At 37.5% G+C, this 24,529-nt stretch overlaps 1 protein-coding gene across 4 annotated transcripts in view; it reads left to right on the top strand.

Moving 5' to 3' along the window:
- LANCL1 (LanC like glutathione S-transferase 1) overlaps positions 1-24,529 on the top strand; it is a 49,275-nt gene that overhangs the window by 8,796 nt on the left and 15,950 nt on the right. For all 4 annotated transcript variants that reach the window (XM_063647920.1, XM_054477396.2, XM_054477395.2 and 1 more), the window contains exon 4: positions 15,700-15,907. In XM_063647920.1, coding sequence (XP_063503990.1) covers positions 15,700-15,907 — 208 coding nt within the window. The remainder of the gene's footprint in view (positions 1-15,699; positions 15,908-24,529) is intronic.

Below are 24,529 nucleotides of genomic sequence, written 5' to 3'. Positions count from 1 at the left end.
ATCATTCCTCAGCCTCTAGCTTCTACCTCTTGCTTAAGATGGCTGCTGAAGATCCAGTCATTACATCAGCTTTTCAGGCTGCTGGAGGGAAGAAGAGGCAAAGAAGAATGCATTAATGCATGCTCTCCCTTTAAAAAGCCTTTCTGGAAGTCCCACTCAACATTTCAGTTGTGCTTACTTTGCATTGGGCAGAACATAGTCACAGTCACTCTTGTTAGCAAAGAAGGGTAGTAAATGCAGTCTTCTAGCTCGGGTTCTGTTAATAGAGGAAGAGGAGAGTGAACTTTGGGATAAGACCTAGTAATCTCTGCTATAACTTCTATATAACAAGAAAAATGATTTTTTTCTTGACTCCTATGTTTTGCACAAGGCATTTGGACAGTGAGCCTCAATTTTTATGTCTGCTAAAGGATCTCTTCTGTTCACTTTTTGGGGGATTTTTTTGGGGGATAAATTTACCAGTGTCTATAAAATATTTTAAATTTTCCAAGCGATATTTTGTCTGTTCTTTGTTTCCAAGGAGATTGATTTGGATTTTGATTCACAACACCTTTAAGTTTTTGTTTTTTTCATTCAGTAAGTCTTTGGGTAAAGCCTGCCACAGAAAGGAAGTATTATAGGAATGCCAAATCATAATTTTCCTAGAGCTAAGTGTAACTTAAATCTAGAAGGGACTAGCGATTGATTCTAAACTTAATACTGTAAAACATTACTATTTTTGTAGCTTTATTAAACAGTTACTTGCCATTCTTTTCTGCTTTCTCCCAAACTCTTATTTTCTGTTGCAAAATCATAAAGTTTCTAATTTGTACCGTGCATCAATTCATACTAAACTCCGTAATTGTATGTCTTTGTTTCTACTTCATGACTCTAAAGAAAGCTACAAAATTGGGCTGCCCAATTTCATACCTCATTCATGGTGTGTCTAGATTTGTCTCAGTTGCTTAGTTGATCTTGAAAATGAAAGGGTTCTAGTGAAGAGATGACACATTCGTGCGTTTAATGTTAGATGTGTGAAGCTGACCCTCAACAATGTGCAGTTTAAGGGCACATGCCCACTGACACTCTCAAAAGTTTATGTATAACTTTTGTCTCCCCCAAAACTTAACTACTAATAGCTTGCTGTTGAGGAAGCCTTACTGATAACATAAAGAGTTGATTAACACATATTTTGTGTGTTACATTTAATATGTACTATATTTTTACAATAAGGTAGAAAAAAATGTTAAAATCATAAGGAAGGGAAAATATATTTACTGTTCATTGAGTGGAAGTGGATCATTATAAAGGTCTTCATCCTCGTTTTCACATTAAGTAGGCTAAGGAAGAGGAGGAAAAGAAAGAATTGGTCTTGCTCTCATGGGTGGCAGAGGCAGAAGAAGTGAAGGGAGGTGGAAGGGAAGGCAGGAAAGACAGGAACACTGTAACTTTGCAGAAATACATCGTAATTTCTGTTGGACGTTTTTGCTTTTTCATTTCTCTAAAAATATCTGTACGTTAGCAATTCTTCCACCATTTGCTTTAGTGTCAGTGCCCATACCATATACGAATCCGTGTCAGAAATGAAGTAAAAAGCAATATTGAATAATCAAAACCCTTTTGCCAGACTGTCTAACGTCAATTTGTTTTCTGGCGCTGCTTCTATATCTTCCTCATCCTCTAGCACTGGTTCATAAGAACTCATCTTCATCAAGTTGCTTTATATTAATTCCTCTGGTGTGGCGTCTATTAGCTCTTGAATTTCTCCAAGATTCATATCTTGAAATCCTTCGTCCCCATCCCCCCACTTTTTTTTTTTTTTTTTGCCATATCCACTTCTCTCTCATATCTCCTTGATTGGTGCCTGTGAAGTCATGCACACTATCTGAACCCAGTTTTCTCCAGCAAGAATTTATTGTTTCAGCCTTGATGGTTTTTGTGGCTCTACTGTATCAACGATGGCATCTCAGTGGTGTAATTAATTCTTCTAGACTTTCATGATGTTCTTTCTCTCTGGTTTGTTCCGTGAAAGGGTCACATATGCAAAGTGACCCCCAAATGCTGAAGTAGCTGAAAAATCAAAGAAGGAGGCAGAAAGTCCAATTTGTCAGTAAAGGCTGTTTTATTGGAGAACTTAGAGACACAAGCATGGTCTTGGTCAGCCACAAGGCAGGAAGATCTCAACACTGCTACTCCAGAGACCCAGGGCTTACATACCATAGGGAAAGGCAACCCTCAAAAACAGGCAAGACTACTATGTGTATCACAGCCTATAATTTGTGCATTAGCACCAAGGTTACTTTGTTCTTATACTAGGGGCAGTAAATAAAGTAAAAACCAGGAGGCATTCACGGGGCCGGGGCTAATCAGAAGTCAGCGTAGAGGATTAGCCTACAAGATGGAGTCACTTTTATCTCCACAGGGTACTCCATAGCATTGACAGTCCGTTCCATAAAGTACTATTTATAATGAGCCTGAGAGGTCCTTATGACCCCCTGATGTAGAGGCTGAATTAGAGACCTGTTTGCGGCAAGTAGACCACTTTGATGCCTTCAGTGTTGAACTCTTGGGTTCTGGGTAGCTAGGGGCATTGTGCACTATTGAAAAAACTTTAAAAGGCAGTCTCAACTGGGGAAAAGATATTTCTCTATATCAAAGAGAAAGCATTGGTGGAACCAAACCATTAAAAAAGGTTCTTGTTGTTCAAGCTTTCCTGTACCACCAAAAGATTGGCAGCTGGTGCTCATCTTTTCTCTTCAAGACCCAGGGATTGGCAGCTTTGTAAGTAAGGGTAGTCCTGATCATAAACCCCACTGCATTTGCATAAAACAGTAGAGTTAGTCTATTCCTTCTTGCCTTAAATCCTGGTGGTCATTTCTGTTCCTTACTAATGCATGTCCTTTGTGGCTTTTTCCCCCCAGAATAGGGTTCAAAACCTGTTCAGGCAGATATCCTTTCTCCTCAATTTTTCTTCATCGTAGCTGGGAACTTGTCTGCCGCCTCTTGGTTGGCAGAAGCTGCTGCTTCTGTTATCTTGACATTTTTTTTTAAGCCAAACCTCTTCCTATAATTATCAAACCAACCCTTGCTGGCATTAAATTATACAGCTTTAGATCGTTTTGCTTCTAGTTGCCGTATATTGACTTCACATTTTCTTGAATCATTTTAGAGTCCTGCACCAACATAAAGGCTACATTTTCAATATGTACTGCAGTTTCACTAAAAACGCAAGGTTTTTGTGCCTGCTGCTGTAACTGCAGTGATGGCTTCATGAATTTCCTTTTCATTCTTTCCAGTGGTCCTTATGCTGGATTCGTTTATCTTAAAATGGCAGGCAACTGCAGCTGCAGACCTCAATCTGTGGTTACATTATATCAAGCAGTTCAGGTGTTTCGTGTAATGTCACGACTTTTTTCTGCTTCGTGGAAGCACTTTCAGCATCACTACTGGCACTTTGTATGTGTCCCATGGTGTTATTCAAGGTTTACAATATTGCACTAAAAACAATTAAAAATGTGCAAGAATCTCAGAAGAGATTACTCTTTACTGTGATATGTAATTTACTGGAGAGACAGAGATAATGATCTCAAGCAGAGATAATTCACATCACATGTTATTTTAAGTGGAGCAACACTTGATTTCACATCAGCAACAGGAGGTGGCTAAGAAGTTATTGCTGTACTACAGTATGCACTAGAGTTAATTTACAAAGTTATTTAATATTTCATCTTTACATTTGTTTACATTTCTCTAGACTGCAGGTGGCGCTATGTACAGTCTGTATGCATAAGTTTTGATAAATTTTAGCTTTTTATAATAGATTTGTGTATATTTTATCCTAGTGATAGACTAGTAACTACATATATTTTGTGCATTCATGACACACCTTTTTCTTAATTTTTTCGATATTTCTGGTCTACACAGTTCATCTGCAAGTTTTTTCAAATTGTCGACAAATGCCCAAAAAAGTTTCCACTATATATATATATTTTTTTTAAATCTGTGTACAAGTGGACCCATGCAGTTCAAACCCATGTTGTTTAAGAGCCCACTGCACTTGGAACTGAAAAACTGACTGCTTTTTTTCCCCATCTATCTTTTCAACAAAAATTAAAACCAATAGAAGGTACTTATTGGAATTCTGCTAAAGTACTTCTGAGTGTTAGACATGCTTAGTAAAATGATTATTACAATTAGTTAGGACTTTACAATTTTATTTTGTTGTTTCATTCCCCAGTAGTATGTAGATGGTCTGATAATTAACGCTAGTTCAGATAAGATTAGGATTTAGGATAGGATTATTCCAAATAATTCATATATACAAAATGCTTTGTTGGTAAGGTGATATGTACAGGTTTAAATAGAAATATAAAAGAAGCAAATAATTGCTTAAGAAAGTACACTTACTTTACAAACTGTTTTACAACTGAAATTATCTTGGCTTTTATTTTAAAATTGAAGCAGAGGGTATGAAATAGTGAAGAGATTGGTTAACATGAACTTTTAATAGAACTCAAACTCATTTCCACTGAAGCCTACATATTTACACCTGTGAGTTGTCATAGTGTAATTGTACAAGCTGTATCCCTGACTTTTACCTTTTTTATTCGCAGAGATAAAAATGCCCTGACCTGGGAAAGAAAGGAGGGAAGAATTTTAAAAACCCGGTAGCTGTCTCATATTGTCAAAAGAGGCAGTTATTACCATAAATCCCTCTGGTCTTTCTCATGCTTATTCAGGAATAAGATGTTATGATTAATCAATTTTTCAGACAGTAATTTGGACTTAACAAATTACTTCTATAATGTTCAAAAAAAGAATAATAAAATAGATTGACTGAATGTTGGTTCCCAAGGGAATAAAGATCATCAGTATGCAGTTTTATGATCATTTGACTGTTGGAGAACAGGAGTAAGATTAGAACACTCTTCCTGTTGATAAAATGTTACTGCAGTTAACATCTGAATGACAAGACAGGGTGCGGGCACGTACACCAATAACTACTGTTGTGTGCCAGGCACCATTTTAAGTGTGTTGCATTAATTCACTAATCTAAACCTCAAAAAAACTTTATATAGCCAGGCCTGGTGGTGGGCGCTTGTAATCCCAGCTACTCAGGAGGCTGAAGCAGGAGAATCACTTGAATCCGGGAGGCGGAGGTTGCAGTGAGCCAAAATCGTGCCACTGTACTGCAGCCTGAGCAACAAAGGGAGACTGTCTCCAAAAAAAAAAAAAAAAAAAAACCTTTATGGCCAGAATACCATTCATATCCCCATTTCACCAATGAGAAAAACAAAGCAAAGCAAGGCTGAGTACTTCATTCAAGGTTATACAGCTAGTGACAATGTTAGGGTTCAACCCAAACAAGCCTGGCTCTTGAGTCCTGCTGTTTACCCTATGAGCGTGTGTGTATGTGTGTGTTTGTGTGTGTTTACTCTCAGCCTCTACATATGAGTTTATTCTGTACACTTTATAAGTGAAGAAGGCTTATTCATAAGCTATAAGATGGAGTAGTTTGAACAATGACATGATACTCATTCCATACAAACTTCATAGAAATGGCTAATGACTAGTCAGATTTAAGTGTTTTATTAAAAGAAATAAGAGTCAGAGTAAGCCCTGATAAAGCATGAAAGGAATTTGGAAAGTAAGAAGGAAACAAGGCTTGTTAGGCAACAGTAATTACTATTTAAAAAGTTATTTAGAATTGGACATAAACCCTGAGAAGACTTACGGGCATTTGCAGCTAGAAAAATGAAAAAATCTCCAGTGTTTTTCTATAGAAGGTGTTTTTCCCCTTCCTAATCTTGTATTAATATATTCAGCATGGTTTCAGGATAGAAAATTAATTGGGCCGAGACAGAAGCTTTTCCTCATAATTGCTTGTTTTTGAAAAGGCTTAAAGATCTTCTCAAGTGAATTATCATCCATAGTCTGAAATCAATTGGTAGCTCTTGCAGCTGTTAATAAGTGATATTTTGAATGAACAGCCTCAGTTCTTTTCACCACAATTCTCCTTTGTAAAATTTAGTACATGGGAGCGTAATGCATCATGATATTGATGTACGACATATGCCTGCAATAAGCATTGAGTTGTTCATTTTTAGCCTTAATCTTTTCCCAGTAGACTTACAGGAATTACGTGCTCATGGCTTGTGTAGCAGGGGACACATTTTAGTTATTTAGGAACCCCATTAAGAGTTGTTATGTATGACTCTACACATAGCAGCAGACAGTACAGAAAAATAGCAAGCCTGGAGGCCCCTTAAGATCCAATCCACTGGTCAGCTACTGAGTGGTTCTCAGTGGTGTCCAGAGATCGCTGGGGTCTCACCAGAGAACATAATGCTACCTGCCATGGAGCTGGTCTGGGTTTTGATCAGGTAGACTGTAGGTGCTAGGGGGGAGAACATTCTAAAGTGCTTTATAAAATGGAAACCACCAAACACTGGTAAGGAATTGTTATTATAAAGGATTAAATGAGCAGATAAAGTGTTCTTGTGTTAGAAATAAACATTTAATCAAAAAGATTCCTTCCCTTGCAGATAACGTAGTAGAAAAGTTAAGTAAACCCAAGGGATGGCTGATCTCACTACTGTCTTTAAGAGACAATAAGGGAAAATGCTAGCCCTTATTTCATTTTTTTTCCCCGCTCTTAACTATGATGATTCTTAGGGGAAATGATGATCAGCTCACACTTAAAAAAAAAAAAAAAAATACATACAGGACTCTAAGGACTTTAGTTCTGAAAGACATGACCCAATCTTCTGTAACCGACTCACAAAGTTAATGAGGCTAAAATTGGCATGTATTTCCTCTTTTCAAATATTAGATAACATTTTAAACAAGAGGATATGTAGCATAATCCCTAGAGTAATATTAACTTGCACTCTAAATGCAAGTCATTATAGTGTTTCCAGATGCTGTTCCTCTGATCTACCAAATGTATAGCCTTTGAGCTGCAGATTTCGCATGTGGGTGTTAGTTACTGCTGACACCAGACTTACTTGAAAGGAGTCACTCTGGCCAGGTGTCTTCTCTTTGCAATTTGATCTCTTTGTAAGTAGCTCTTCATCAGAGCCAGCATTTCAGTGTTTAATTTGAGCCCTGGCCAAGTGTCCTTCACCTTCATTAGATGCACCTATCCCACCCAGCCAGAGGTGTTAGGACAAGTAGAAAGAGCTATGGACATGGATTTACGCTGGATTCATTAGAGCACTTCACAATGGCCACTAGATAGATGAATGCAATTGTAGAGTTTAGACACCACCATTGGGCTTGAGTGAACCAGAGTAGGATGAGAGTGTGACGCAGATCAGAAAAAAGTAGGAAGGAAAGAAGACATATCTAAACAATCTGACTTTTACAGCCAACACCAAGAAGGCTATGTTTGTCATTTTCATTCCAGTAACGTCAACACTTAGCACAGTGCCCAATTCATAGTTGGTGGGCTGCAGGGCACTGGGGGAAGGAAAAGGGAACAATGTTTCCCTGTTTTTTTGTTTTGTTTTCTTCATCTTTTTTTCTATTGGATAGTCAGCTCTGAAATAAAGAAGAAAAGAAAAGACACATCTTCAGAGTACTTATTTGCCGTCTTTATTCTCTGTTTTACTCATTTGTTTGGGGCAATATTATTAAATTAAAGGTGTGGAGTCATGACTAGTTTCCTCCCCAGATCACCTGTAAAAGCACTGGAGTATTTGAAAGCCACGGCCCACGATGCTCAGCTTTAGTCAGACAGCGGCGCAGATGTCCTAGTCAGTGGATTGTTTACAGTTCAGGCATGGGGAGAGTGCTGTGCACAGTAACAACAGTGCTCTAAAGACAAGTGTGATTTTGTTGAAGAAATGGAAATGCACACGGTCAACATTCAGCACAAAATTGAGAAACAATTACAAAGGAACATATTAGAAATTATCAACCTGATATAGAAAGACAGTTGGTCATACTTGCAGTCAGAGAATACTTTCACTTCTTATTTTTTCATAAATCTGAAAAGAAGAAAACGTAATAATTGATGAGCCGTTAAAGTTTCAAGTAGGGAAAAATATATTTGAACTTAGATTGGAACACCCAAGTGCCCCTCCTTTGGGAAGTTCCTGTCTGCATATCATTCTAAACTAATGAGTGTTAGTTAAGCACCTCCAGTGAGCCTTGTAGATCTAAAATCTGAACATGATTTTCCCTACCAGAGTACATGAAGGGAGTCTTTAAATGCCCTTGACCTGCACGAAAATGCCTCGCAGAGCTAAAGTACCATGGCACAAAGCTTTTTACATCACTGTAAGCTGGTCGTAAAACAAATGAAAAATGTTGAGGAATAATCTGTAGAATGCAAAATCGCAGAAAAGTATTTTGAGAGATTCATGTATCTGTGGAGATTTTTATCTCCATATGCATATGAGACACAGCAAGGTTTTGATTGGCCAAAATGAATAGGACTAATGATCCCTCAGAAATTCAAAGGCTTAGTATTAATTACTTCTCAACAGCTGGCTGTATTTATAGTTCTACTTGGCATAAGTTGCTGAGTAAGGAAATTGCAGATTTAGAAGTGTCCCTAAATAATTTACCCTCCCATCCCAGGGTAGTAGCTACAGGAAAAAAAAAAAAAAATCTAGTTCACAGCTTTCATGCTGAAGCCAGGACTGATTCCTATCACAACAGAATTTTATTTGGTCCTCACAGCATGTTTTTGTTGGTTTGCTTTCTGTTTTGTTTTGTTTTTTAATAGTTATCAACACTTCAAGACCAAGAAATTCTTAGGGTAAACTGACAGGCAGTGCCAGACTTCCTGAACTACTTGTACGGAATGACATCTATTCCTGGTCTTCAGAGCAGTACTCTCCTTGGAATGTTCTGCAGTAATGGAAATGTTATTATTTCCATCACGACAGCCACTAGCCACATGTGGCTATTGAACATTCTAAATGTGGCTAGCGTGACTAAGGTTGAATTTTAAATTGTGTTTACTTTTAATTAACTTATATTTCTGTAGACATTTATGGTTAGAGGGTATCATACTGGACACTGCACTTCTAGATGAACCAGACAGGTTGCAGGAGTAGTAATTCAAAGTACTACACATCTGGATGTGTAGATTTTCTTCTATGTTTTCTTCTAGTTGTTTTACAGTTTCTGGTCTTAAGTCTAAGTCTTTAGTCCATTTTGAGTTGACTTGTATATAGTGTGAAATGAGGTTCAAATTTCATTCTTCTGCATGTGGATATACAGAATATTCATACTTATGAATATGACATTCAGTAACACCATTTATTAAATATAAAATAACTCTAAACTCTAGATCAGTTTAGAGCAGATTTTTACAATTAAATTCAATCAAAATTTAAATCTCATTCAAGTTTCTTCTGGTCTAGAAGAGAAGATGAAGGGAAGGAAGCATGTCTCCACTCTATTTTTTGCTTAGCGGACAGCACAAAAGGAAATGTAATGTGATATTCAAATTTAAGCCCAAGAATACACTTAGCTAAAATTGGCTTTTGTCAATTTTAAAGTAGATGCATATTCTTTGATAAAAAGATGAAAGAAAATATTAAAAAGATTTTGTCGCCATTGCTTTTGGTATTTTAAATATGAAGTCCTTGCCCTTGCCCATGCCTATGTCCTGAATGGTATTGCCTAGGTTTTCTTCTAGGGTTTTTGTGCTTTAAGTCTAACATTTAAGTCTTTAATCCATCTTGAATTAATTTTTGTATAAGGTGTGAGGAAGGGATCCAGTTTCAGCTTTCTACATATGGCTAGCCAGTTTTCCCAGCACCATTTATTAAATAGGGAATCCTTTCCCCATTGCTTGTTTTTGTCAGGTTTGTCAAAGATCAGATAGTTGTAGATATGTGGCGTTATTTCTGAGGGCTCTGTTCTGTTCCATTGATCTATATCTCTGTTTTGGTACCAGTACCATGCTGTTTTGGTTATTGTAGCCTTGTAGTATAGTTTGAAGTCAGGTAGTGTGATGCCTCTAGCTTTGTTCTTTTGGCTTAGGATTGACTTGGCGATGTGGGCTCTTTTTTGGTTCCATTTGAACTTTAAAGTAGTTTTTTCCAATTCTGTGAAGAAAGTCATTGGTAGCCTGATGGGGATGGCATTGAATCTGTAAATTACCTTGGGCAGTATGGCCATTTTCACGATATTGATTCTTCCTAACCATGAGCATGGAATGTTCTTCCATTTGTTTGTATCCTCTTTTATTTCCTTGAGCAGTGGTTTGTAGTTCTCCTTGAAGAGGTCCTTCACATCCCTTGTAAGTTGGATTCCTAGGTATTTTATTCTCTTTGAAGCAATTGTGAATGGGAATTCACTCATGATTTGGCTCTCTGTTTGTCTGTTATTGGTGTATAAGAATGCTTGTGATTTTTGTACATTGATTTTGTATCCTGAGACTTTGCTGAAGTTGCTTATCAGCTTAAGGAGATTTTGGGCTGAGACAATGGGGTTTTCTAGATATACAGTCATGTCATCTGCAAACAGGGACAATTTGACTTCCTCTTTTCCTAATTGAATACCCTTTATTTCCTTCTGCTGCCTAATTCCCCTGGCCAGAACTTCCAACACTATGTTGAATAGGAGTGGTGAGAGAGGGCATCCCTGTCTTGTGCCAGTTTTCAAAGGGAATGCTTCCAGTTTTTGCCCATTCAGTATGATATTGGCTGTGGGTTTGTCATAGATAGCTCTTATTATTTTGAGATACGTCCCATCGATACCTAATTTATTGAGAGTTTTTAGCATGAAGGGTTGTTGAATTTTGTCAAAGGCCTTTTCTGCATCTATTGAGATAATCATGTGGTTTTTGTCTTTGGTTCTGTTTATATGCTGGATTACATTTATTGATTTGCGTATATTGAACCAGCCTTGCATCCCAGGGATGAAGCCCACTTGATCATGGTGGATAAGCTTTTTGATGTGCTGCTGGATTCTGTTTGCCAGTATTTTATTGAGGATTTTTGCATCAATGTTCATCAAGGATATTGGTCTAAAATTCTCTTTTTTGGTTGTGTCTCTGCCCGGCTTTGGTATCAGAATGATGCTGGCCTCATAAAATGATTTAGGGAGCCAAAATTGACAAATGGGATCTAATTAAACTAAAGAACTTCTGCACAGCAAAAGAAACTACCATCAGAGTGAACAGGCAACCTACAAAATGGGAGAAAATTTTCGCAACCTACTCATCTGACAAAGGGCTAATATCCAGAATCTACAAAGAACTCAAACAAATTTACAAGAAAAAACAACCCCATCAAAAAGTGGGCGAAGGACATGAACAGACACTTCTCAAAAGAAGACATTTATGCAGCCAAAAAACACATGAAAAAATGCTCACCATCACTGGCCATCAGAGAAATGCAAATCAAAACCACAATGAGATACCATCTCACACCAGTTAGAATGGCAATCATTAAAAAGTCAGAAAACAACAGGTGCTGGAGAGGATGTGGAGAAATAGGAACACTTTTACACTGTTGGTGGGACTGTAAACTAGTTCAACCATTGTGGAAGTCAGTGTGGCGATTCCTCAGGGATCTAGAACTAGAAATACCATTTGACCCAGCCATCCCGTTACTGGGTATATACCCAAAGGACTATAAATCATGCTGCTAAAAAGACACATGCACACATATGTTTATTGTGGCATTATTCACAATAGCAAAGACTTGGAACCAACCCAAATGTCCAACAATGATAGACTGGATTAAGAAAATGTGGCACATATATACCATGGAATACTATGCAGCCATGAAAAATGATGAGTTCATGTGCTTTGTAGGGACATGGATGAAATTGGAAATCATCATTCTCAGTAAACTATCGCAAGAACAAAAAACCAAACACCGCATATTCTCACTCATAGGTGGGAATTGAACAATGAGAACACATGGACACACGAAGGGGAACATCACACTCTGGGGACTGTTGTGGGGTGGGGGGAGGGGGGAGGGATAGCACTGGGAGATATACCTAATGCTTGATGACGAGTTAGTGGGTGCAGCGCACCAGCATGGCACATGTATACATATGTAACCTGCACATTGTGCACATGTACCCTAAAACTTTAGTAACAATAAATAAATAATTAAATTAAAAAAAGAGTCAAAAAAAGAAACTATTAAAAAGATGAAACTGCCTACATCATTCTTTGTCAAAACTCGAACAATTTTGGCTGTTATGTTAGAAGTCAGTAGAAATGTTTTTTTTCTCATTAAGTGTCCTTCAGAGAATAGAATCATATTTGGGGATGAATTTATTAATGGATACAACTCTACTCTTTCCTCCCAAACCTGATTCTCCAACAGAGGGGTTTGCTACCTCAGTGGATGGCACTATTGCCATTTAGCTGTTGAAGTTAGTCATCGGGAGGCATTTTGACATCTCCTTCTCCACCATCCCCCACCGGGTTCTGCTGATTTTACTTTCTAGACAGGTATCTTTGCAGTTCATTCTGACAACATCTGTATTGCACCACCCACCCTGTGTCTCGCTTCTACTCCTGAAGCATCCTCCTGACTGCTCCTCCTGCATCCACTGTTTCATACACTCCCTTGCAAACCTTACAGTGCAGTTATGGTGAACTTTTAACAAAACAAATCTAAGTATATTCTTCCCATGCTTAAAGTGGGTGCATTTCAAATGAAACTCCAAATCCTAACTGGCCTGCTAGACCATGTGTAATCTAGCTTCTGCCTGCCTCTCTAGCTTTGAGAAGAGCTGTCTTCTTTAGGATTAGGCCTACCAGGACATGGCAATACATCTAAAATAACAGTGGCTTTAACAGAACCAAAGTTTATTTTTCTCTTGTGTAAGTAGGCAATCCATGGACTGGTGTGGCAGCTTCGCAGTCCGCCAGAATCTAGGTGGCTTTGATCTTTGAAACTTTACCACCCTCAGCACAGAGCTTCCAACTCATGGTCCTTAGACCATGACTGCTCTAGCCGCACCATCACATCTGCATTCCAGCCAGGAAGAAAGTAGAAAAGGAAATAAATCGCCAGTGCCTTCCCTTCAAGAATATTTTCCAAAGTTGCCTCCACTACTCCCACTGCATCCTGTTTTTCAGAACTTCGCCACATAGCCATACCCAGCTGTGAAGAAAATTGTTCTTAGCAGCCTGTGCCCAGCTAAAATCCAGGGCATTATTGTTGAGAGAAAGGCAAGATACATTTAGAAAACCACTTAGTCTCCATCACAAGAGCTAACTCCTCGTTTTCTAGAGTAGAATATGAGTCAGAAATATCTGACATAGAAAAATTGACAGAGAGCATATAAGCATATTATTAGAAATAGGCAGATACTAGAGAAAATGGCTGAAACTGTTGAAAATGGTTGCCTCTGGAAGGCAGCAACACAGTGAACCAGAGGACTGGTGTTTTGCATATTAAATCTTTCAGTACTGTATAATTTTTTCCATGAAGAACATATATATTTTGATAAACATTGCATTTGAAGGCATTTCTTAAGGCATTAACTGAAGCCAGGCCCACGAGTATGTATTAGGACTGGGTGAATTTTCCCTGCAAAGCCCCTGAAGTTGTGTTTTTATTTCCTACTTTGCCAGCCATCCCTGAGTCTTTGGTATTGATTCAAAGGTGGTGGTATATGCATGGTTATTGTCAACGGTTGAGGATCATAAAGATCAGGTTTAAGACATTTGGCCACAAAGCAGTCCTCCCTTTTTTCTGTCATTAGGACACATTCTATTATATTCTATTATATAAAATATTGATGAGGTATTAAATGTCTGTGACATAATACATTTTGTCTTATTTTCCTGACCTGGGCTGATTTATAATAAGCATGTGCAGGAAACTTTTTCTAATTGGCAGCAACACTCACCACTTAAAGTCCTTTTCCTCCATGGATGTTCTGTGACAGGGAATGTAGACACAGTAAACTATCATCTCCAGAAGATTGCTTATCAAAATCCACAGACCCAGAGGCCCACATGAGAGGTAGGGGAGAACTGGAACGTGAGGTTTGGAATCCCAGAAACTAGAAAGATAATTCTCTGCCTATCAAAAAGAAAGTTTTAATCCAAATGTACTCTTGTGAGACTTGAGAAATGATTACCTGTTTTTCATGAGAAATACACCAAATCTTACAATTGCAAGCCTTAATAGGTTTTGTTTGTTAGTTAAGCCAAGAGGAATTGTTGCTAATGAGAGACAAAGATCTGAAAGAAAAACAATCACTGGGCTTGTGTTTAATCACTTTTTATTTTCTCACATCTCCATCATGTCATTATCTGGCTTTGGTGCTTACATGACTTAATTAGGAGAGTTCAGGCAGCAATGGGAATAGGAGGGCAAAATGAAAGGGTAACAGTTTAAATGGATCACCTGCAGATGCGTGATATGGATGGAGATGAAGCCTATTAAGGACCTAATTTTAGAAGAAGCTCTTGACATCAATCATTTGTGAAAAGGAGATTTTTTTTTTTCTTACCTACACACAAGGTTTTGTACACTTGTCTACAAACCTTAAGCATTGGTGCATCTGATCATCAGCTTGTGGGATTACTAACACCAAGCCACTTTGAAAGAGGAGTCAAGGTTATTAACTTTGGCAAGAAATGAAAATTTGGCCTTAATATACATGTGAAATTGAATTGTCTGTAGCACAAAGCTTTAGAGATTACCCATGCAAAATCAGAAAACTATCTAAATTTAAAATTGTCCTCAGTACAGGGAAAGTAATTTTGCAGACAGCATTTTTACTGCATTGAAATCCGTGAAGATTGGCTCTATTAATTTAAATTTAAACAGAGGTTATGTGTCTTCTAAAAATGGCAAATGAGATGGAAAATGTACTTCAAGGGAAAAAATGGGTTTCTGGAAATGCTGCAGGCAGTCAGGCAGGCTTCCTACTCCACATCTTTGAGTCTGCCTTGAGACCAGTTGGCTTCAGAGGGAAGGCTTTTTCCACTGTGACAGGCATTTGAAATAAGGACATGCAGACAATGCCTCTATTACATATTTCAGGCTTCAAGAGTAGGGTAAGAAACTGATCGAGTAAAGCCCAAGGCAAAAGTCATTGGTGGCTTTTACATTACATTTACCAAAGTAGGTGGGTCCTCGACAGAAAAAAATCGAGGGGTTGAATGTTTTTTCTCAGCTATCAAATAACTTTCTTATAATCCCTGCCTGGAAGGATACTGGGGCAGGATATTTGGTTACATTAACTACCTTTTCACAAAAAAAAAAAAACAAAAACCACACACACACACACAAAACAAAATTTTATGTAAAGAGAAATTGAAGTTTTCATTCCCTGGTCTTTGAATTTCTTTAGTTCACAACAAACCATTTCTTATTAAATCATTATTGGTAAATCAATTACATTTATTTGGAACCCTAGTTTAATGACACATCATTTCGACATCAGGAAGAATACATTAACACAATAACCAGAGTACAACAAAGACTAATAATAGGCTGTGTGTCTCTTTATTGGCCAGAGCCTTAGAGACCTTATTATTTAATAGAGTTGCCATAATGAGGAAACTGAGGACAAGTAAGTTGTTGGCTTATGCTGGTTCGTAGAGTTGCATACTAATAGAGCTGAGCCTAGAATTAAAGTCACCCAAACTTCCAGATCATTAATATATTTGCTACAGGTTGTCAAAAATCGCTGCTGAGTAGACACCATGCCAAAAATAATAAAATAACTACATTTCATCATCTTTACATTGTTTTCTTTTTTTTTTTTCAGGTATTGCTGTGCTTTACTTACATCTTTATGATGTATTTGGGGACCCTGTCTACCTACAATTAGCACATGGCTATGTAAAGCAAAGTCTGAACTGCTTAACCAAGCGCTCCATCACCTTCCTTTGTGGGGATGCAGGCCCCCTGGCAGTGGCTGCTGTGCTATATCACAAGATGAACAATGAGAAGCAGGCAGAAGATTGCATCACACGGTAATCGTGTTTCTATTTGAGGATTATTTTCTAGACATCATTATGCATTAATTCTGCATGTGCTAACAAAAGAACATTCTAGCGAGTTTTCTTTTCTGTTAGCAGATAAATCTCACTGCTGTCATTTGATCAATTCTCATATTCCTGTGTTGTAGTTAAGGAACAACAATTATAATCCCTATTTTAGTGCAAGATAAAAGACACTGTCATGTTCCAGATTAAACATCAGTTCAATAATGTAAACGTGATCAAAAGCCTTAACATATGATTACTAATCCAAAGTGCTATCCAAGATCTGTAATTCAAGGAAATGCAGTTCAGTTCCTACAGGTGGGCTGGGAGAGTCCTTCTAAAGGACCACAGACTGATTCAAAACGGCCTTTCTTAGAGGCAATGACATGCACATCCTGATTTTCATTTTGGTATAGATTATGGTGGTCCACTAGAAGCTGGTGAATTATGAAGAATTATTAAATGTTTGTACTAATGGACTTTAATTGTTGCCTTACCAGAGTTTATTAAGCACTCTTTCGGAGTTCTAAGAACGCTGGCTGCTGTGCGACTCTGTATGCATCGCTCTTAGACTCCCACTGCACGTGCTAACACTCCAGCAATGTTTTAACCAGTGACTGTCCCTGAGTTGACCATGGTGTTTGATTCCCACTATTCTTTCTTATAGATTACTGTTAGGATGGCATTACCATCACCAATTTAGTTTGTCTAGGATCCGTTGGCTAATCTTATACTGTTTGCTGCTGTATATTTCAACAACAGGCTTTTTGGACTTTTTAAGATATCCTAGTGCTGTATTCAAAAAAGAAATGATTTATACCCCTATTGTTTAGGTGTGTGTGTGTGTGTGTGTGTGTGTGTGTGTGTGTGTGTGTATGCATATCTCCCTTCTCTCCCAATTTTTTCCCATACAGTGATATTTTCTTATTGTAACTAACTTTTTCACTGGAAATTGTAACAAAAAGAAGGGGTGGGAGTCTTTTGCTGCACCCAAAATGATTTGGGAATCATTAATATTGGATCATTTTCTGAATTGACATATACCTCAAAACACCTTTTTTTAAATACATGCCTATGCTACATTTCTTAGGGGCTAGACATTACATAGTATAACTTTAAAAACACATTACTTAGTGTGTCTAGAGGAAAAAAACTGAACATTCCACTCCAGAGCTGAGAAGCTTTTAATATAAAACCTGTCACCAAGCTTGACCAAAATGAAAGATGAAACAAAACAGTGATTTCCCCCAAAGTTTAATTAAAGTGTGTTCCTTCCATAGTAGCTGACTTGCATAAGACTTGCCAATACAAAAACTGTTCCATACTCACCTAAATTTGAAACACAGAGGCTACCTTTTAATTTTTTTTAAATAGCTGATGTTTAAAGCCATCAGCCAACAACTGCTTTAGAGGTCCACAAGATACTCTCATTCAGTGAATCACTGTTACGTACCATCAGATAAATTGTAGTGCTCCCAATATTCTATATATAATGCCAGCCTTTCCAAAATATGTGCAGCCGCATTTTAATAGTTTGCTATGTGAGAAATGCTAATGTGTTCAGTGAGACCAAGATTCATAGATTCAAGTGAGAAATATTAATGTGTTCAATGAGACCAAGATTCATAGATTCAAACAGATGGGAATTTGTATCAAAGTACTAATTAAACAAAATTAAATATGTGTCTTTACCGGCTGCTTAGAGTCTTCTGTAGCTTGTATACCTGGGGACAACACAGCAACTCTAGGGAGCAGCACTTGCCAATGTTGAATCACCTATATAACCCTCTTCTTCATGAAATCTTGAGGGCCTATTCTAACACACTCTTTGGGAAATGGTACAATATCAATATTAGTGTATTAAAATTAAAATACTCATAACAGTATGCTAAGATTTTTGTTGTTTTTGGTATATTGGTACTAAAGGTGTTTTTGTCATTTACCTTTTTAAATTTTAACATTTTGACAGTATAGCCAGTAGGCTTGTTAAGGTTAAAAATATAGTATGTGAATATAATAGGAAAATACACTATTTGTGGCTATAGCTTTGATTTTTTCAGATTTTTTATTTTATACAAAACAGAAAAAGAATGACTTGGAATGTTTTGTAAGTTGTGGAGTTTGCTTTATCTTTTCAAAGGAAAAATCTAGAAATTTGACTTAATTTCAAGAAATCCAAAATTATTTAATATCAGTTATTTAGTAAACCTCCTTTAACTTTTTACTAAACCTTTTTTTCTCATTTTACAGACCTTTTGAGATCCCACACTCACATTCTCTGTGTACTGCCTTTGTTGTGCTTCATTGCCAACATCATGTTCTTAGCTAGCTTGCTTTTTCTACATTTTCTTAATGTAATGTTCTTTCAAAAGCATAATTTTTAAGTTTTAGAGACCAAACAGTCCTTTGAGATCATCAAAAGACTAATCCTTAAAGAAATTGAAATCCAAGGAAATCAGTGTTTCCCTATAGTACATATTCTTAACTTTGGGCCTCTGAGAATCTTAGGGTTTCTGGAAGTGTATAAAACCCCCAAATTATATTGAGCAAGGAGAGAGCATTTGTGCTTTTCTTAAAGGGATCTGTAACTCCCCAAAAGGAGGGTGTGTGTGTGTATGTTCATGTTCAAATTGTCTTACAAATGGCTTGGGGGTAGAGGGGAGGACAATACATTGCACTAATTTGCTCTACTGCCTTATATATATCAGATCTGTTTTCATCCCACCCACTTCTACACATCAGTGCCACAACATGAATAGAGTGTGTTGCCTGTTCCCAATTAGATGGCTAACCTGACGTTTATAGTGCTTTGGGGCCAGTACTTAGAATGATGAAGTGCTCTGGCTTTCTGGTTCAGAATGTATAACCTCCCTTCTTGTAGTGTGACGAGTCAGTAATGGACATCTTTTTTTTTTTTTTTAATAAGCAGAAAAGGGATTTAAAAATATTTATTGTGGTAAAACATAAAATTTTCAATTTAACCATTTTTAAATGTACAATTCATTGGCATTAATTATATTCACAGTGTTGTACAACCATCAGCACTATTTATTTTCAAAAAATGTTTTATTACTCCAACAGAAACTCTGTGCCCATTAAAAAGTAATTCCCCATGCCCCCATACCGTCATCCCCTGGTAATCTATATTCTACTTTTTCTATGAATTTGCTTATTTTAGATATTTTATATAAGTGGAATTATACATTTGTTCTTTTGTGTCTGGCTTACTTCATTTAGCATAGTGTCTTCAAGGTTTATCTACGTTATAGAATGTATCAAAACTTCATTCCTTTCAATGACTGAATAATATTCCATTGTATGTATATACCACATTTCTTTTTTATCTCAGAAAAGGAATTTTTAAAAGGCTATTTAGTAGGTTCTGGAGAAGGAAGCCTGGAGCCTATACAGCCAGTGTGGGGCTGTGAGTGCTATGGGGGCTTTGGAATTCCAGCTGCACTCCCTACTGTGTGATCTTGGGTAAATTACTCTAAACCTTAGTCTCTCATCTGTAAAATAGGGATAAGGAATGTTGTGCAGATTATTTATTTGGATAATTGATGGAAATCACTTAGCATAAATTATGGCACCTAAACTGAAAAAGTGCTTATAAATGTTACCTATTATTATGGCTTGTAAAAATCATTGCTTGTGCTTCTACTTTCTTTTTTTGTTATTATACTTTAAGTTCCGCGGTACATGTGTGGAATATGCAGGTTTGTTACACAGGTATACACGTGCCATGGTGGTTTGCTGCACCAATCAACCTGTCATCTACATTAAGTATTTCTCCTAATGCTATCCCTCCCCTAGTCCCCCACCCCCTGACAGGCCCCGGGGTGTGATGTTCCCCTCCCTGTGTCCATGTGTTCTCATTGTTCAGCTCCCACTTAATGAGTGAGAACATGTGGTGCTTGGTTTTCTGTTCTTGTGTTAGTTTGCTGAGAATGATGGTTTTTAGCTTCATCCATGTCCCTGCAAAGGACATGAACTCATCCTTTTTTATGGCTGCATAGTATTCCATGTTGTATATGTGCTACATTTTCTTTATCCAGTCTATCTTTGACGGACATTTGGGTTGGTTCCATGTCTTTGCTATTGTGAACAGTGTTGCAATAAACATACATGTGCATTTGTCTTTCTAGTAGAATAAGTTATAATCCTTTGGGTATATACCCAGTAATGGAATTTCTGGTCAAATGGTATTTCTGGTTCTAGATCCTTGAGGAATCGCCACACTGTCTTCCACAATGGTTGAACTAATTTACACTCCCACCGACAATGTAAAAGCATTACTATTTCTCCACATTCTGTCCAGCATCTGTTGTTTCCTGACTTTTTAATGATCGCCATTCTAACTGGCATGAGATGGTATCGCATTGTGGTTTTGATTTGCGTTTCTCTAATGACCAGTGATGATGAGCTTTTTTCATATGTTTGTTGGCCACGTAAATGTCTTCTTTTGAGAAGTATCTGTTCATATCCTTTGCCCACTTTTTGATGGAGTTATGTTTTTTTCTTGTAAATTTGTAGATTCTGGATATTAGCCCTTTGTCAGATGGATAGATTGCAAAAATTTTCTCCCATTCTGTAGGTTGCATGTTCACTCTGATGATAGTTTCTTCTGATATGCAGAAGCTCTTTAGTTTAATTAAATCCCATTTGTCAATTTTGGCTTTTGTTGCCATTGCTTTTGGTGTTTTAGTCATGAAGTCTTTGCACATGCCTATGTCCTGAATGGTATTGCCTAGGTTGTCTTCTAGTGTTTTTATGGTTTTAGGCCTTACATTTAAGTCTTTAATCCATCTTGAGTTAATTGTTCTATAAAGTATAAGGAAGAGGTCCAGTTTCAGTTTTCTGCATATGGCTGGCCAGTTATCCCAGCACCATTTATTAAGTAGGGAATCCTTTCCCCATTGCTTATTTTTGTCAGGTTTGTCAAAGATCAGATGGCTGTACATGTGTTATGTTATTTCTGAGGCCTCTGTTCTGTTCTATTGGTCTATATATCTGTTTTGGTACCAGTACCATGCTGTTTTGGTTACTGTAGTCTTGTAGTATAGTTTGAAGTCAGGTAGCATGATGCATCCAGCCTTGTTCTTTTTGCTTAGGATTCTTTTGGCTATGCAGGCTCTTTTTTGGTTCCATATGAAATTTAAAGTAGATTTTTCTAATTCTGTGAAGCAAGTCAGTGGTAGCTTAATGGGGATAGCATTGAATCTATAAATTACTTTGGGCAGTATGGTCATTTTCACAATATTGATTCTTCCTATGCATGAGCATGGAATGTTTTTCCATTTGTTTGTGTCCTCTCTTATTTCCTTGAGCAGTGGTTTGTAGTCCTCCTTGAAGAGGTCCTTCACATCCATTGTAAGTTGTATTCCCAGGTATTTTATTCTCTTTGTAGCAATTGTGAATGGGAGTTCACCCATGATTTGGCTCTTTGTCTATTATTAGTATATAGGAATGCTTGTGATTTTTGCACATTGATTTTGTATCCTGAGACTTTGCTTATCAGCTTAAGGTGATCTTGGGCTGAGATGAAGAGGTTTTCTAAATATACAGTCATGTCATCTGCAAACAGAGACAATTTGACTTCCTCTGTTCCTATTTGAGTACCCTTTATTTCTTTCTCTTGCCTGATTTCCCTGGCCAGAACTTCCAATACTATGTTGAATAGGAGTGGTAAAAGAGGGCATCCTTGTTTTGTGCTGGTTTTCAAAGGTAATGCTTCCAGTTTTTGCCCATTCAGTATGATATTGGCTGTGGGCTTTTCATAAATAGCTCTTACTATTTTGAGATACATTCCATCAATACCTAGTTTATTGAGAGTTTTTAGCATGAAGGGCTGTTGAATTTTGTGGAAGGCCTTTTCTGCATCTATTGAGATAATCATGTGGTTTTTGTCTTTGGTTCTGTTTATGTGATGGATTACATTTATTGATTTGCGTATGTTGAACCAGCCTTGCATCCTAGGGATGAAGCTGACTTGATCATGGTGGATAAGCTTTTTGATGTGCTGCTGGATTCGGTTTGCCAGTATTTTACTGAGGATTTTCATATTGATGTTCTTCAGGGATATTGGCCTAAAATTTTCTTTTTTTGTTGTGTCTCTGCCAGGTTTTGGTATCAGAATGATGCTGGCCTCATAAAATGAGTTAGGGAGGAGTCCCTTTTTTTCTATTGTTTGGAATAGTTTCAGAAGGAATGGTACCAGCTCCTCCTTGTACCTCTGGTAGAATTCGGCTGTGAATCTGTCTGGTCCTGGGCTTTTTTTGGTTGGTAGGCTATTAATTACTGCCTCAATTTCAGAACTTGTTATTTGTCTATTCAGGGATTCAACTTCTTCCTGGTTTAGTCTTGGGAGGGTTTATGTGTCAAGGAATTTATCCATTTCTTCTAGATTTTCTAGTTTATCTGCATAGAGATGTTTATAGTATTCTCTGATGGTAGTTTGTATTCCTGTGGGATCAGTGATGATATCCCCATTTATCATTTTTTATTGTGCCTATTTGATTCTTCTCTCTTTTCTTCTTTATTCGTCTGGCTAGTGGTCTATCTATTTTATTGATCTTTTCAAAAAACCAGCTCCGGGATTCATTGATTTTTTATGAAGGGTTTTTCATGTCTTTATCTCCTTCAGTTCTGCTCTCATCTTACTTATTTCTTGTCTTCTGCTAGCTTTTGAATTTGTTTGCTCTTGCTTCTCTAGTTCTTTTAATTGTGATGTTAGGTTGTTGATTTTAGATCTTTCCTGCTTTCTCTTGTGAGCATTTAGTGCTATAAATTTCCCTCTAAACACTGCTTTAGCTGTATCCCAGAGATTCTGGTACATTGTGTCTTTGTTTTCATTGGTTTCAAGGAACTTATTTATTTCTGCCTTAATTTCGTTACTTACCCAGCAGTCATTCAGGAGCAGGTTGTTCAGTTTCCGTGTAGTTGTGCAGTTTTGAGTGAGTTTCTTGATCCTGAGTTCTAATTTGATTGCACTATGGCCTGAGAGACTGTTACGATTTCCATTCTTTTCCATTTGCTGAGGAGTGTTTTACTTCCAATTATAAGGTCAAGTTTAGAATAAGTGTGATGTGGTGCTGAGAAGAATGTACGTTCTGTTGATTTGGGGTGGAGAGTTTTATAGATGTCTGTTAGGTCCGCTTGGTCCAGAGCTGATTTTCAGTCCTGAATATCCTTGTTAATTTTCTGCTCGTTGATCTGTCTAATATTGACAGTGGGGTGTTAAAGTCTCCCACTATTATTGTGTGGGAGTCTAAGTCTCTTTGTAGGTCTCTAAGAACTTGCTTTATGAATCTGGGTGCTCCTGTATTGGGTGCATATACATTTAGGATATTCAGCTCTTCTTGTTGCATTGATCCCTTTACCATTATGTAATGGCCTTTTTTGTCTCTTTTGATCTTTGTTGGTTTAAAGTCTGTTTTATCAGAGACGAGGATTGCAACCCCTGCTTTTTTTTGCTTTCCGTTTGCTTGGTCAATATGCCTCCATCCCTTTATTTTGAGCCTATGTGTGTCTTTGCACATGAGATGGGTCTCCTGAATACAGCATACCTATGGGTCTTGACTCTTTATCCAATTTGCCAGTCTGTGTATTTTAATTGGGGCATTTAGCTCATTTACATTTAAGGTTAATATTGTTATGTGTGAATTTGATCCTGTCATTATAATGCTAGCTGGTTATGTTGCCCCCTAGTTGATGCAGTTTCTTCATAGTGTCAATGGTCTTTACAATTTGGTATGTTTTTGCAGTAGCTGGTACCAGTTGTTCCTTTCCACGTTGAGTGCTTCCTTCAGGAGCTCTTGTAAGGCAGGCCTGGTGGTGACAAAATCTCTCAGCATTTGCTTGTCTAAAGAATTTTATTTCTCCTTTGCTTATGAAGCTTAGTTTGGCTGGATGTAAAATTCTAGGTTGAAAATTCTTTTAAGAATGTTGAATATTGGCCCCCACTGTCTTCTGGCTTGTGGGGCTCTGCATAGAGATCCACTGTTAGTCTGATGGGCTTCCCTTTGTGGGTAACCCGACCTTTCTCGCTGGCTCCCCTTAACACTTTTTCCTTCATTTCAACCTTAGTGAATCTGACAATTATATGTCTTGGGGTTGCTCTTCTCAAGGAGTATCTTTGTGGTGCTTTCTATTTCCTGAATGTGAATGTTGGCCTGTCTTGCTAGGTTGGGGAAGTTCTCCTGGATAATATCCTGAAGAGTGTTTCCAACTTGGTTCCATTCTCCCCGTCACTTTCAGGTACACCAAATGTAGGTCTGATCTTTTCACATAGTCCATTATTTCTTGGAGGCTTTTGTTCCTTTTTATTCTTTTTTCTCTAACCTTGTCTTCATGCTTTATTTCATCAAAATGATCTTCAATCTCTGATATCCTTTCTTCTGCTTGATCAATTCGGCCATTGATACTTCTGTATGCTTCACAAACTCTTGTGCTGTGTTTTTCAGCTCCATCAGGTCATTTATGTTCTTCTCAAAACTGGTTATTCTAGTTAGCAATTCCTCTAACCTTTTTTCAAGGGTCTTAGCTTCCGTGCATTTGGTTAGAACGTGCTCCTTTAGCTCAGGGAAGTTTGTTATTACCTACCTTCTGAAG

Source organism: Pongo pygmaeus, chromosome 11, assembly GCF_028885625.2.
Source record: "Pongo pygmaeus isolate AG05252 chromosome 11, NHGRI_mPonPyg2-v2.0_pri, whole genome shotgun sequence".
NCBI classification, from domain to species: domain Eukaryota; kingdom Metazoa; phylum Chordata; class Mammalia; order Primates; family Hominidae; genus Pongo; species Pongo pygmaeus.
Note: the sequence above shows the minus strand (reverse complement) of the source record. Positions and strands in the feature narration are given on the sequence as shown.